Genomic DNA, 14,537 nt, shown 5'->3' on the forward strand with positions numbered 1-14,537 from the left:
ATTGGACTTTTAACTGTGAACCAGCGCTGTGCCAAATAGCTGCCCTTACTTTGAGTACTGGTACTAGACTTGGTTACAATATGTTTCATTGATAGAATAGAAAAAGTCTTTGGGGCCTGTGGAGCTCATCCCTAAATCACACGAGGTTCAAGGGTAAAATGTGTCCCGTGTGAACGGCATTCAATCTAAGTTTTACAAGAAAGAACGAATATATGTGAATATATTGATGCATTGAGGACATACAGTACTACAAACACATAAGTACAATAAGTGGAAATATCAAATGTGAAGGTCTATGATGATTGTATTCATTTACTTTTAGGTAGCTTTGGCTGGGATTGTCCCAGAAACACCAATCAGAGTTTGCTGAAATGGCATGGTTGTGCTGAATCCAGCAATATATGATATGTAGCAGGTACTGAAGCAGGTACGGTCAATGTTCTACATTAAGAAATGTTGGCTGTTCTAAAACTGGTGAGGTTTTCTGGTAGCAAAATGCGGTCCTACTCTCAAGAGAATCAGCAGCAGTTCCAGCTCAGTAGCTGCAATGTTTTCCCTGAACACACTGCAGCTTTGTTTGCAACCATATTGTATAATGTGTTATGTCCAGCCAAGTGGGCTAACAGGCTAGAGGTAGCAGCAGCTAAACTCCACTGGCCTGGAGCCATCTTACTGGGAGTTCTTTATTCAGTGTGACTAGCTGGCAGAAACTGACCGCTAACAGCTCCGATCATTTCATGCCAGTGTTTTCAAATGTAGCACATTTTACATTTTGGGAATAGATAATCATTTCGGTGAGTCTAAAAAATCTCTTATGGCTCTGATCCTCCCAGATTGGTTCCTTCTTCATGATCAACCTGTGCCTCGTGGTCATCGCCACTCAGTTCTCAGAGACCAAGCAGAGGGAGCACCAGCTGATGCAGGAGCAGCGGGCGCGGTGCTCGTCCTCCTCCACCCTGGCCAGTGAACCGGGGGACTGCTACGAGGCGCTCTTCCAGCTGGTCTGCCACATCCTCCGCAAGGCCAGGAGACAAACGGTTTCCTTCTTCAACACCCTGCGGGGGAAACCTCGCGGCTTCGGGGGCGTTGGGAGAGGTAGAGGAGGAGGAAGAGGAGAAGGGAGGGAGAGGAAGGCCAACTGGAGAGGAGGACGTGAGAGGAGAGCAGTGGCGAGGCGCGGTACGTAACTGTAAGCATTTTTCGCAGTATTTTAGATGCATGCTTTATACACTGACCCCTTTAACACCCTCCATTTGTAACGTTTCAGGTCCACCCTGTCCCCACCATAATAAACCCGACCACGCCTCAGCCGTGGCCCTCACCGCCACCGACGGCTGCCCTCAGTGTGCCGCAGCCCTGTCGCTCACTGATGGGGTGGGACCAGCTCGCAGTGCAGTTAACGATGAATCAGAGGAGGGAGCTGTGGAGGAAACGGACAGGGAGGGGGTACAATCTGGTGGCAAGGAGAAGGGCAAGAAAGGCCAGGAAGAGGGCTGTAATCCTCAGAAACAATGCACGGATCTGGGGCGCAACATCAGGAAGAAGCTGTGGGGAATCGTGGAGAGCAAGTACTTCAACAGAGGCATCATGATCGCCATCCTAATCAACACCATCAGCATGGGCATCGAGCACCACGAGCAGGTACGGACACCTGCTGCCCTCCTTCTGTGCTGCATAACTTTCTTTATGTTTAAAAAGCTTCTCCTGGTGTTCCATGTGTTCACACTCACAAAAAGCAGAAATTGTTGTCAATAAAGACATCATTGCATACACTAACTACTCTGCCAACCCGATCTCACAGGAAGGTGCATACAAAGCGCGACATTACAAGAACATTCCGCGTGTCATGAGGATGCATTTTAGCCTTTGTCATGTGTACACCATGCAACAAAACTATATCCACAGTTATGTTTAGGCAACAAAACGTTTTAGTTATGTTGAGGAAAAACATCATGGTTGGGCTTAAAAGAAGTACGTAAACTAAGTAAAATGCGTACGAAAACAACGTAACATAGGTACGGAAAACACGTAACAAATGTCACTAAAAAACGTGACAAGCATCACTAATGTAACTTACCAAACAAAACACCGGTCTCGAACACTGGTCTCCTGGTTATGCTCGTTTGGACCCATCCACCTCCCTTCCTGCCCGCCATAAGCAGTCTCTCTCACGTTTTAATACACGGCTTTGTTGAATGCTCAATTCGGTCAATCACGGCGTTCTACGGTCAGTTATTTCTGTATAACAGACCGTTGCTATGGGTGCAGTTCTGATGTCGGACTCTGGAGGACCGTTTTTGTGTCAAATCATTGATTTCTTAAGTAAGTAGCCGTGTAATAAGCGGGATAATGTACAGCTAGCGGGTCATTGTTGTGAAATAAACCCCTTCAGGGCAATGAGAGACCCCCCTCCGCTTCGCCCTGTCAGGGTTTATTTCACAACAAAGACCGGCTCGCTGTACATTATCCCTTACTTATTCTACGTCACTAGCTCTGATTGTAGCATACGTACGCGAATGCGCTTATATTGCAGTCAGTACAGACTACATGTCGTACAAATGACACGCCAAAAGCAAGAAAGGTGTTCTTATTGCACGCTAAATGCTTTGCACATTACCGTGTCCAACACTATCTCTGACTCTGCAAGCACGTCTCGGCTGATTCAGCAAATCAAAGGAAGAGCATTTGATTTATTGATCGCTGTCGGGATGTAATGAGGATTTCAACAAACATAACAAAAACACTTTGCAAAATACACGACCCTACCCTAGCTTTAAATTCCCATGGCCATCAGTCTTGTGATTTCATTCTATCAATAACTCTTCACGCCAATAGAAAAAAATAATGAGAACCCAATTAGAAATATTCTTAGCTTCGCAAGCTTTTACAAGTTGAAAGACAAAAATCGAACAATGCTTGGAGGGAGGTTTCATTGTTAATGTCTTGTTATTTATCTATCTGTTATATTTCGTTATTACTTCCCAATTAGCAGCAAGCTAGCAATGCACATTTGTGAATGGGTAGCAGTTAAAAACAAAGGCTTATTTGCCTGTTTAGTATTTTATAGATGCACAAGCTGCTCCTTCTCTCTGCCTACAGTTATTTTAGAGTGAACCGACAGCCATGTTTCTTGCAGTGTGAACCCACTGTCTCTTTCAGTGTCTCTCTCTGTCACTCAATGTCCACACTCCTCCGCAATGTAAACCTCTACATTCTCTCTCCAGCACATCCATCTCTCTTTCTTACATCTCTCTTCTCCTCCATCTGCCTTTATGATACCGGTATAATGTGAATCTATAGCCGACAGTGTAGACATGTAGGTAGGGCCACCAGAACATTATCTCACCTTTGGTTCAGATCATCAAGATCTCTTAGCAATCTGGTGCTTTCTTTCAACTTTTGCTGATTTTTTTCTTTCCTGTCTCTTTTCTGTCACTCTGCTTTGTGCACTCTTTGTCTTTCTATCAATATTTCTCGCTCTCGCTATACCATCGCCCACTTACGCCTTCCACCGCCGCAGTGGTGGGTCGTCTCTCATCTCAGGGGCTCTAAAAATAGAGAGAGAGACACAACGAGAGAGGCAGAGACAGACTTTGCTCCTTTATTGGGGAGGAAATAGCGAGCTGGAATGTGTGTGGTTCCACCGCCTGTTTGGCAAACCGGAGTCGTGCCTCTCTCTGTTTGAACAGTGGTATCAGAGGGCTTAATCTGTCTCATCGCTCTGATCCTCATCCTGTAGAGGGGCGATTCCACCTGTCCTGCTACACCTGTGGTCCGTGGTTCTGTTGGTGTGGGAACAACACATAACCAGTGAGAGGAAATGTCAGCCAAATGCCTTTTTTTTTTATTCCTTGCTTTATTTCTTGAGTTGCAGTAGATATAATTTAGACCACCAGCCACTTTGGCAGACGACCAGACTTCATTTTGGAAGCGTATCTTATATAAAAACAAACCAGTTTGTTTGTGAAAGCGAGATGTGTGTGTGTGTGTGTCAAGTGTTATGGGAGAACATATTCTCATACAACATTTCGTATGATATCTTATGTTATTCCTCCTCTTTTGTTTGTTTTTCTGCTAATGTCCAGCAACACGTGTCAATTTCTGCTCATTACATACAGTCTTTTCAAAATAAACTTCCGTCTTCACAGGAAACAACTTCTTTAGGTTTAGGCAAGAAAGCTACTTAGATAAGTTTAGGAAAAAAAATAACCCTGGAAATGGCATAACTAAAGTTACGGAGCCCACCTAGATCCCCTAGGAGACAATTTCTATTAACTCGTTCCCTCACATTAGTAACTCAGGGTAATTTTTGAAGTAATTTTTAATGGGAAAAATATTCAATAACTTCAGTATTATGCAGTGTAGTACCACCAAAATTAATTCAGACATCAATGATCTCTTCCTGATTATACTTATTAAACTAATTAAGACATTTTGATTGCACTACACTTTATAAAAATGAAGTAATTGAATATTTTTCCCGTTAAAAATTCACCAAAATTATGCAAAAGCATATTTTTTTCCAAACTAAGTGTTATAGCACAACTATGAGGAGATCATTGATGTGTGAAGTAATTTTGGTGGTACTACACTGTATAATAGTGAAGTGCACTTTGTAGACGGTCCCTCTCACAGCCGGCTGCACATAGAGAATGTGTCCTGATTTAGAAAGAGCCCTCATTTGTATTTTAACAACGTTTCTGTTATGAGTTATTGATCCAGGAAGTTTGAATCTGTCAATATCTTTCCAACTTTACCAAAGTACATCACCTAGGGGTTCGCCGTACATCAGCAATGCGTGGACTGTCAGGAATGATTGGAAGAAGTGCTCTATGAAGTAACTCGTTCCCTCGAGTTACTAACTCGAGGGAACGAGTTAATAACCGTAGACATCAGATTGAAAGACATCTACGGAGCCCACCTAGATCCCCTAGGAGAATTTTTTTATTAAATCGTTTTGTTTATTAACTCGTTCTGTTAATCTCAGACCTTGCTCTCAAGAGCAAGGTCTGAGATTAACTCACAAACATGATCACAATTCTCGGGTCATTATCTTAGATGACAATGATGACATAGGGGACATTAGATGCTCCAATGGTATCATGTGCATTACTGAAAATACAAGATCCTATTGAACAGGATGGATTGCTCGAGTGAGAAGACACTTCAGAGAATTCAACAGCTGTTTGGGAATTAATAATGCAGCATCGTGATGGGCACTTTGGAGATTTGACAGGGATGGATAGAGATCAAACAACGCGGCTGAACGATTGTCTCTCTCTCTGCCAAAGTGTCAAGATTAAAACCGAAGGAAATCGCCAGATTGATGTTGCAGGAGCAGCCGCGGCCACGGTCGAAATATTCAATAACACCCACAGACTTTCAGATTTATTGGGGATGGCTGTCACATGCAAATTAAAAATCACGGCAGGAACCAGACATATTTGGTAATCGAAAGTAGGTCAGAGAATTCAAAAATAAAATCATAATTGGGTTTTGGAGGACAATGAATCAATCCACAGGAAACAGTCGGATGTCTTAGAATAGAAAATGAGAGCAGCTGAGGTTCTGAAACCCTGCATCTAAAATTTATGTTATGAATAAATGCAACCCTACCTGAGAATTATAGAAGAATCAATAACCAGCGGGGCAAGCCTTAATAAGACGGCTATCTGCATTAATAAGGTTCTGCTGAAACATACAAATACTCTTATTTAATAAATATTTTCGCTCTCTACAGGAAATCACTTTTTTGAGACACGTTAGAGGATTTTGGTTTGTTGTGATTTCCATTATCACATTACTGATATTTATGAAACCACAGCAGTGGCTTTCCATCACAGGAATGTTACATGAGACAGGTGGAAAGGTGTTGCACTCAGACTCGCTGTGCTTTACATGCTAAAAGCATCCCAGTAGTGAAAAGGTTAAAAAAGGCTGAGCTTGTTGCAAAATGTTATACAACTGTCCACATATGGGATCATCACATGATATTACTAAACAACAAACCAGGTTCATCTTTAGCTTCCAAAATGACCCATTAGAACATGTGAGTGTTTCCTGATCTGCCATTTCTATGGTTAAGTTTAAAGTTTAGGCAAATAAAACACATTGGTTATGGTTTGGAAAGATCACAGTCCTGCTTAAAAGGAACCTATTAACTGTTGTTGTTAGGACACGGGTGCAAAGAGTGGGCTGTGGTGTCAAAGTCAGACACTCTGTAGCCTACACAGTCAGACAAATGACCAGGATCAGGATCAGGGAATGAGCATGCGTGGAACGCCAGACCGACGCGGACCCTCAATTGTAGCATGAATGTAACCACGTGCACATCTGCGTGACTGGTACAAGTCTGCAGCCGAACATGGAAAGTATGTCCGAGGTTTGATAGTATTTGGATCAGAGCAGCACAAGTGACCCCTGCTTATGCTTTTGTACAGTTGATTAATGCATGTTTGCAAATGTGCTGTTCATTCAGTTCAGTCTACTTGGTAGGCTGAACCTTTCTGCATCTGCGTTTTTAAAAAACCATGCCAATGCCAATTTTGTTTTACTCTGGACAGGCATTCAAGGTTTATCGATGTATACTAAAGAGTTAGTCACCCGTGTGTATAGAGGCTGGTGTTCAGGGCGGCATTGCTTCTCCAGATGCTGGAACCATCCACACACCAGTTTGTGTTCACTAATATTAGAATTAAGGATCGGCTTTATTTTTAGGTCTTGTTTCACATCAGGTTGTTTTTTAAAGTTTTGCTGTTTTTGTTTGCTTTCCTAAATCAGCTGTCCTCAGTGTGACGTCAAATCCCCAATCTTCTTATTTTATTCCATACATCAGCCGACCGGAAAACACGCCAGTCTTTAGATCTGTTCCCAGGTCTGCAGTAATGAGACCGCAGTAATGGATCTCCAGGGTCCGCCGACGCTGTTTGGCTGGTCTGCAAACAGCGGTCGGCCGTCACATCGTTACCGACACTGGTGGGCACGCATCATTAGCCTGTTTTTTCACACTGCTAAACACTCATTAGTACTGACAAACACACACACACACACACACACATATATACATGAAGCAGTGCAAACAGACAAACATGTAAATGCAAAACAGTGCTCATTGATTCTGAAATGTCAGAAGCGTCATCGCCAAAGTTACAGAGGAGCTCTGTGGAATAGAGATGTGCTGGAATTCATGATTGTGCCAAATTTAGCCCTTTGTGTGTGTGTGTGTGTTCTTCCTTATATCGAGCAAATCCTCACAGAAACAGGAAGACAGAAAGAGAGAGGACTCAAACAGTGTCAGACAGCTGAAAAGACAGACATTGATGCACATTAACAACGTGAGACTGACAGCAAGTAAAAGAAAGTGAAATATATTGTAAAGGCATATGGTAGAAGATAAAAAGAATGAGTACAACTGTCTCTGCCAATGTTCAAGTGTTAACAAGACTTGTTTGAATACTGGCAGTGTGTCCAGGAGCTAATTTTATCACTCTCACAAACAATCGCTTTGCTGGTGTAACTTCCAGGACTGAATGCAGTGTTACATTATAGCTTCCCACACCATTGTTGGGAGCAAAACTACTAACGTCTTTCAGTTTGTCTCCAAGGTGAAAGGCGTGATTGGACCTTTTTTTTTAATGGCCGCATCTGCAGCATCCATAATTGATGACAACATGTGTTGCGTTTTGTTTGCCTGCTACCTGCTGCTGTGTTGGAAAGGAGCTGACAGTAGAGACACAAAGAGCAATAACATACTGGCTGTTTCACTGTTTGTCAGCGTGTTATTCAGTAAATCCTCTGAAATCGTAGCTAAACCAGTACTCTTTTTGTGTGTGTGTGAAAAGCTTTTGTCCTTCTCCTTGCCCTTTCCACCAATCAATTTGGAGCATTCGATCCATGGTGAGTAAAATGGCTGATAACTAGACAAAGCGCTGAGGAAGCAAAAAGAAAGAAAAGACCAATAGATAGATGGAGAGAAAGCAAGAACTCAGCCGTGTGAAGTTTCCTTTAGCTTTTAGATTTCTTGCCAGAAATACAGTTGCGAGTCTGCTGCGTGTGTGTGCAGTATACAGTATGTGTGTGTGGTAGTGTTACTTCTTCCAGGTATTGATTAACTAGGACTGCTTGTAGTTTGTGGATTTATGACCAAAGGGACCACGATGTTCCTGCAGATAATGTCCTCTCACACATTTAATGTTGCCCTTTGTGTTGTGCTGCCTGTCATTTCCTCTCCTATTACCCTGTTACTGCTCGTATCCCTTTATTTCCATTTAATTTCTTCTGGCAACGTTCTGCCTTCACTTTTTTTTTTTCTCTCATTTTTATAATCTAGCTTCCTAATTTTTTTGCTGTGCTAGTACTAGAAATCATGACATGTTTAGCATGGTAGTTTGGTCTGTTGGTGCATCCGATTCGACTGTTATCAGGCCATTAAATAATCAGTCGCTATAAGCACCATAGATGTGGGTCATTAGGGACCTACTACGCCTACTATGTTGTGAAAGTGAAACTTAAAAACAGCATGTTCTAACATGTAAAACTGAAAGAAACATTACGTTTTGAACACAAACAAAAAGGCTTCTTTAGGTTTAGGCAACAAATCTACAACTTCTTTAGGTTTAGGCAACAAAACTACAATTTCTTTAGGTTTAGGCAATAAATATACAACTTCTTTAGGTTTAGGCAACAAAACTATAACTTCTTTAATTTTAGGCAATAAAGCTACAACTTATTTAAGTTTAGGCAACAAAACTACAACTTATTTAATTTTAGGCAATAAATATACAACTTCTTTAGGTTTAGGCAACAAAACAGATTGAGGCAACAAAACTACAACTTCTTTAGGTTTAGATTGCACCTATATTTATGAAACAACAACACGAAGGCGCCGTAATCCAAACCAGGACCGCAATCTTTATTACTCCTTTCAACCTTGACAAAGGCAGCACAGACCAGATCCACTCCTTCCATTCTCACCTTTCACAATTAAAGCCCTAGGCATACAATATTGGCAGGCGAGTATTTCGCAGTATGTGAAGGCCTTTAGACAGATTAAAGTTGAGTCAAGTCTCACAATTTAGAGCTACTCCTGACAAGCTTAAATGACCCTTAAATGTCCACTATTACAAATGATAAATTGTTTTAATAATAATTCATCTGTTGCCAAAGTTTGTGTTTTGCCAAACTACCTGTGAGGATGCAAGAAAACCAAACGTGTCTCTTTATTTCTTTTCATGCATCCAACAATTTAGTTTTGTGTTGAGTAATGAGCCCTACAGCTACAATATGTGTATATTTCCTTTTAGTGCATTTTTCTGCTTTAACTTACTCTCTTCTTTCCCTTCCTTTCTTTTTTCTGTCTTCTCTCCTCTGTCAGCCAGAGGAGCTCACTAATGTTCTGGAGATCTGCAACATCGTCTTCACCAGCATGTTCTCCCTGGAGATGATCCTCAAACTCACTGCGTTTGGCTCCTTCAACTACCTGAGAAACCCCTACAACGTGTTTGATGGAATCATTGTCATCATCAGGTAATTACACTATATAGATATCCTGCAGTGTTTTGGCAGGAAGAGATGCATTTTTTGGAGGACAAAAATATTATATTCCTGAAATACTGACTGATGTAATTCAGGCAGCATACTTCTTATGGTCTGCCAGACTGTTCTGGAAAGAGATCCTGCAGTTAAATTATTCATGTCATGCTTTGTCAAATTGTCATCTGCATTCTACGTGATTGAAATGTACCACCTGTATGTATTTGGATGCCGAAGTGGCAGACAGGTTTTTGTCTGTTGTTGTGTGAGCCCGGAGCTTCAGGTGAGAGGCTGTGCCTTTGATCTGCTGCGTTTTTTCCCCCAATTCATCTGGCTGAGCGCCTTTGTCTGTGATCCCCATTATAACCCCGAGATCAAATACACATCAAAGCAGCTAAAACTGAACAAGATCAAATGTGCAGCCCGTCACAGGAGATACATGTTGATTGAACATATCTACATCTGTCTTCTTATCTATCGCTCCACTACCAATTTCCCTCTTCATCTATCTGAATGTCCTCAGCTATTCATGCAGAGCTGCTCTTTAAAAAATGCCCCCATTCAATCTTTGCAGACGCAGAGCCGATGCTATTTTGATGTTTTTTTTTATGTGCTCAAAGTGCTCCTCTGATAGACACCTCTATTAGAGCACAAATTTCTTCCAAGGCAGATTTTCCACTCTGGAACGGTTCTCTGCTCATGATAAATACCTACCAGATCTCAAAGGAACGATATAACTTCTGTGATCCCCCTTCTGTGGTTGTTTTACGGCAGCAAACAGCAATTAAAGGCATTGAGCATTAACCAAGAGCTTGATTTATAGCGGCCAAAATGTAAATAACCTCTTAAGTGGACGCATTAATCACTGCAAGATAAGATAAACCAATTATTCTCAGGGTTCAACATTAACGCTTGCCACCTTTCCCGGGGCAAGTAAACTCTGTGTTCGGGCAAGTGGAATGCCTCATGCAGTTGTCCGATCGGGCAAGTGAAAAAGAAATGTGATCTTTATTAGAAATGCCCCGATTGATCGGCCAATATTTAGTAAGAATATACGATCGTGAGATTGTCGTTAACTCTTTCTAGTCGCCGATCCCTGATGATTCTACATCGTGAACAACAAATTGAAATTGGCAGAAGGAGAACTAGTTAATGTTAGCTGTTAGCAGCCGGTGGGCAGCACAGTCCTGCTTGGCTAAATAAAGGAACTAACAGCTAATGTTAAACGCAGGTTCCATTGAGATACACTATGATGCATTCAAGCTCTATTAAAAAAAAATAGTATTTGGTGAAGGTAAATTATGACGTTATCATGAGCCAAAGCTTCTGAATAAAAAGCAACCAGTGTTAGTGATTGTTGGAACAGTGTAAAGAAAACAGTATTGAGGAGTTTTATTTTGTTTCTGTCAAGTTTGAATCAAGTGTGTTTTTACAGTGATCAGTGAGGTAAAATGACTGTTTCTGTCAATGGAGTCTGGTGGCTTTGAGGAGAGCATGTTAATTGTATGTTTTGTACGTTGATAAATTATAATAATTATCCATATCCCTGTTTTATTTATGTTTTAATGGGCCAACATTCCTATTTTTGCCAAGTAGGTTTGGCTACTGGGCAAATAAAATAACTTTATAACTTGCTCCGACTGTCAAATATCATCGCAGTAGGGTTGGACATTGGAGTTGAACATTGGGACACTTACCAAACGGCGCTATTTGACGAGTTGGGAGTGAGAACAGGTTGGTCCAAATGCATTTAGTAGTTTCTGACTCTGGGAAAAACAGTAAAATTTCTGTCTCTCTGAACTATCTCTTTAACCAAATCACACACATTTAGGCTATTCTGTGTGATCTTTTTTTGATAACTAATGTAATATGTTTTCACTTCCATTCACTGAGCACCCCCGGGGAGGCCCTTCTCACACTTTGAAAACCTCTGGTTTAGATCATTTCAGAATTAATTTAATTCAAATTTAAACCCCCCCTGTCCTCAGTTGAACCTCTGCTGAAGTTGATAGTGTCGTATCACTTGTTGGTGGAGTAAAACAGGGGTTTGTATGTAAATGTTGCAGATTAATACTTTAAATTGTATTAAGCATCGTTTCTCTTTTGTTGCCCGGTCGTCTATGTGCTCCGTGTTTCTCCTCTCAGTGTATGTGAGATCGTGGGCCAGTCCGACGGCGGTTTGTCTGTGCTGAGGACCTTCAGACTGCTGAGGGTGCTGAAGCTGGTGAGGTTCATGCCGGCTTTGAGGAGACAGCTGGTTGTCCTCATGAAGACCATGGACAACGTGGCCACCTTCTGCATGCTGCTCATGCTCTTCATCTTCATCTTCAGGTAAGGCGATACATATCATGTGCTGTATATGTCCGTTTGATGTCGATCCTAGATTACAAGCTTCTCCTGCTCCTCATCACCTGACAGATGTACCGAGGCTTGGAGCCCTTTTTATTTGAAACAGCGTTTTGTTTTTTAGGTAGATGACTAAGAGAGAGAGATCATTGTTTCATCCTCTGCTTTTTTTTGTGTTTGTGTGTGCTGGATTCTGTCTTTTTTTTTTTAAGTCCTGCTCACCTGCTTAACAAGCTGCCATTGAAGCGCAGAAGGCCACAGTGTTCTGAAGCAGCTATTAACCCGCAGGGTGAAATATAACGAGCAGACACTTGAAGATCTGGTTAGGATTTAACAAGCAGACACTTGAAGAAGTGGAGCAACATAACAAGCAGACATTCGTAGATGCTCAAGCACCGACACAGCTGCACTCTGAAGGCCTAAAAGGTCTTTCAGTGGTCGATCAATTACTGCAGTCCTCACCGTCTTTGTTTCCCTCCTTCTCAGCTCCACTTTCCACTCAAGCCAGTTCAGACACATACATACGTACAAGTACAAGCACTTATTGTGAAATTCCTTTACATCAACGCTTTGTATTAAGGTCCTTGTGATAAGCGTTAGTTAGTTAATTAGTTAGTAATAAGGCTTATTCACCTTATCATGTGTTAATAAGACTATATGTGTTAATAATAGCATTATAAACATGTTTGTTCAATTGTAAGACATTTATAAGCACTTATACAAGACTTGTTTATGCTTTCTGGGTTTGAATCCGACCCGCAGCCTTTTGCTGCATGTCGTCTTTAGTTGTATCTAATAAAGGCAGAAAAATATCAAAAACAAATCTTTAAAAAAATGTTAATTAGTACATCATAAAGGATTTATTAACCTTAATAAAGAATTGTTCTCGCTTTAGATTGCTGCTAATACATGCATGATAAAGTATCTTAATAAAACAACAAAAAAATGTAAGTAAAGGTTTGACAATGAAATGATAAGTAAGTTAGTTAAACTCAATAAATGTGTTTGTAATGCTATTGTTAACAATTTTAAGAAACTCATAAGGTTTTTATTACATTACATTATTTACATTTTATTAATGTTCTTAAGCAGTCTATAAACTGTTAGCTTATAAATGTATTATAATGAAACAATAAACATGTTTATGATGCTATTAACACATAATAATGTTAATAAGCATATTATAAGGACTTGTAAGGGCCTCATTACCTTTTAATTAACGCTACAAGGACCTTAATATAAACCTTAATATAACTTTTAAGGTGTGTTTGTGTTAATACAGCGTATGACATCCCAGCTACGTTGCACCATAATCATTTGTTCATGTTTGGTTTGTCAATTTAACTCAACTTTAAGACACAACTTCCATGACAGTGCTGTCCTCAGGTGCTGCTTACAGCAGGCATATTTTACAACAACTATACTAATGACATTCATAGTTTGATGCTCTACAAAGGCTATTCAATTCCCTGCAAGGTATTATTATCTATCTCTATAACAATTGTGTGCAATTAACTGCACATTAAAAGGACCCTTCCGTCTCTTTTAAATGTTTAGTGTGGTACTTTACCGTGACAACAGGGCCATTGGAGTAGATAACATCTCATGAAACCAGAATTTAGGGTTCAGTCACATACAAACATCCACATTCATCTTTATAATCCCAGCCAAGAAAGTGTTTGGTTGCAGCCAGAGTACAAAAACAACTGATAACAAACATATAAAACTGATCTGCATTTATAAAATCAGAACCAACTATAAGACAAAGAAAAGCCTGAACCATCCACTCTAAAAAGTAGAACTCATATTCATCATGCTTCAAAAAATCTGCAAAGACCCATATTTAATTATCGTGTGCAGTATGTTAACATCACCAGAGACCTCTGCTGTTGTGTTGCAGTATCCTGGGGATGCACATCTTTGGCTGTAAATTCAGTCTCAAGACAGAGACCGGTGACACAGTACCAGACAGGAAGAACTTTGACTCCCTGCTTTGGGCCATTGTCACTGTTTTCCAGGTAATCAACATATCACTGTTTAGATAAGCATGCCGACAAAACACACTGGCACACATCTCTGTATATCTACTCCACTTACGACCATTTCTCTATGTATGCAGATGACTTGCACATATTTCTTAAAGTTACTACAAGGAACTTTCATTTTGTGTTGATTTTGGCGTCCCCTGTGGACAAAAGCGGTAGTGTTTCCATGACCACTAACGCTTTGTGTCGTAAAGATCTGCAGCTGCCAGACTCCCTTTAGAAAACCTCTCATTTTACTGCAGCAGGGTCTGACAGTCTGCTCTGCTTAGTCCTGGTTCTGGTTCTCCCGTGCCTACCTTCCCACCAGCGGGCCCAGCAATACGGCCTGGGCCTCCAGCAGCGTGGTGGTGGTGTTGGCTTCCAGGAAGCGTGCGGTGGGTTTCAGGTCCTGCAGTCACAGACGAGTAGCTGCTGCCGGGCGCGGAGCTCTCAGCCTCCCACCGGAGCTCCGACCGCAGGTCGAAGGCAGCAGTAAAGCCGGATCCTGGTCTGTCCATAGCGGACTGGTCGCTGCCGGAGGCCTCACTGGAGTCTGGAATGAGCGAGAATCAGACTCGATGACAAACATTAAGAATATCCACCATCACTATATAGAAAAAGCTAATCTTCTCGCTG

General features: G+C 41.3%; 1 protein-coding gene across 3 annotated transcripts in view; it reads left to right on the forward strand.

Annotated features, from left to right (window-relative positions):
* Window positions 1-14,537, forward strand: part of LOC141765072 (voltage-dependent T-type calcium channel subunit alpha-1I-like) — a 169,172-nt gene that overhangs the window by 63,086 nt on the left and 91,549 nt on the right. For all 3 annotated transcript variants that reach the window (XM_074630923.1, XM_074630924.1, XM_074630926.1), the window contains 5 exons: window positions 834-1,179; window positions 1,268-1,641; window positions 9,374-9,525; window positions 11,677-11,862; window positions 13,778-13,895. In XM_074630923.1, the coding sequence (XP_074487024.1) occupies window positions 834-1,179; window positions 1,268-1,641; window positions 9,374-9,525; window positions 11,677-11,862; window positions 13,778-13,895 (1,176 nt within the window). The remainder of the gene's footprint in view (window positions 1-833; window positions 1,180-1,267; window positions 1,642-9,373; window positions 9,526-11,676; window positions 11,863-13,777; window positions 13,896-14,537) is intronic.

Source organism: Sebastes fasciatus, chromosome 3 (assembly GCF_043250625.1).
Source record: "Sebastes fasciatus isolate fSebFas1 chromosome 3, fSebFas1.pri, whole genome shotgun sequence".
Classification (NCBI taxonomy): domain Eukaryota; kingdom Metazoa; phylum Chordata; class Actinopteri; order Perciformes; family Sebastidae; genus Sebastes; species Sebastes fasciatus.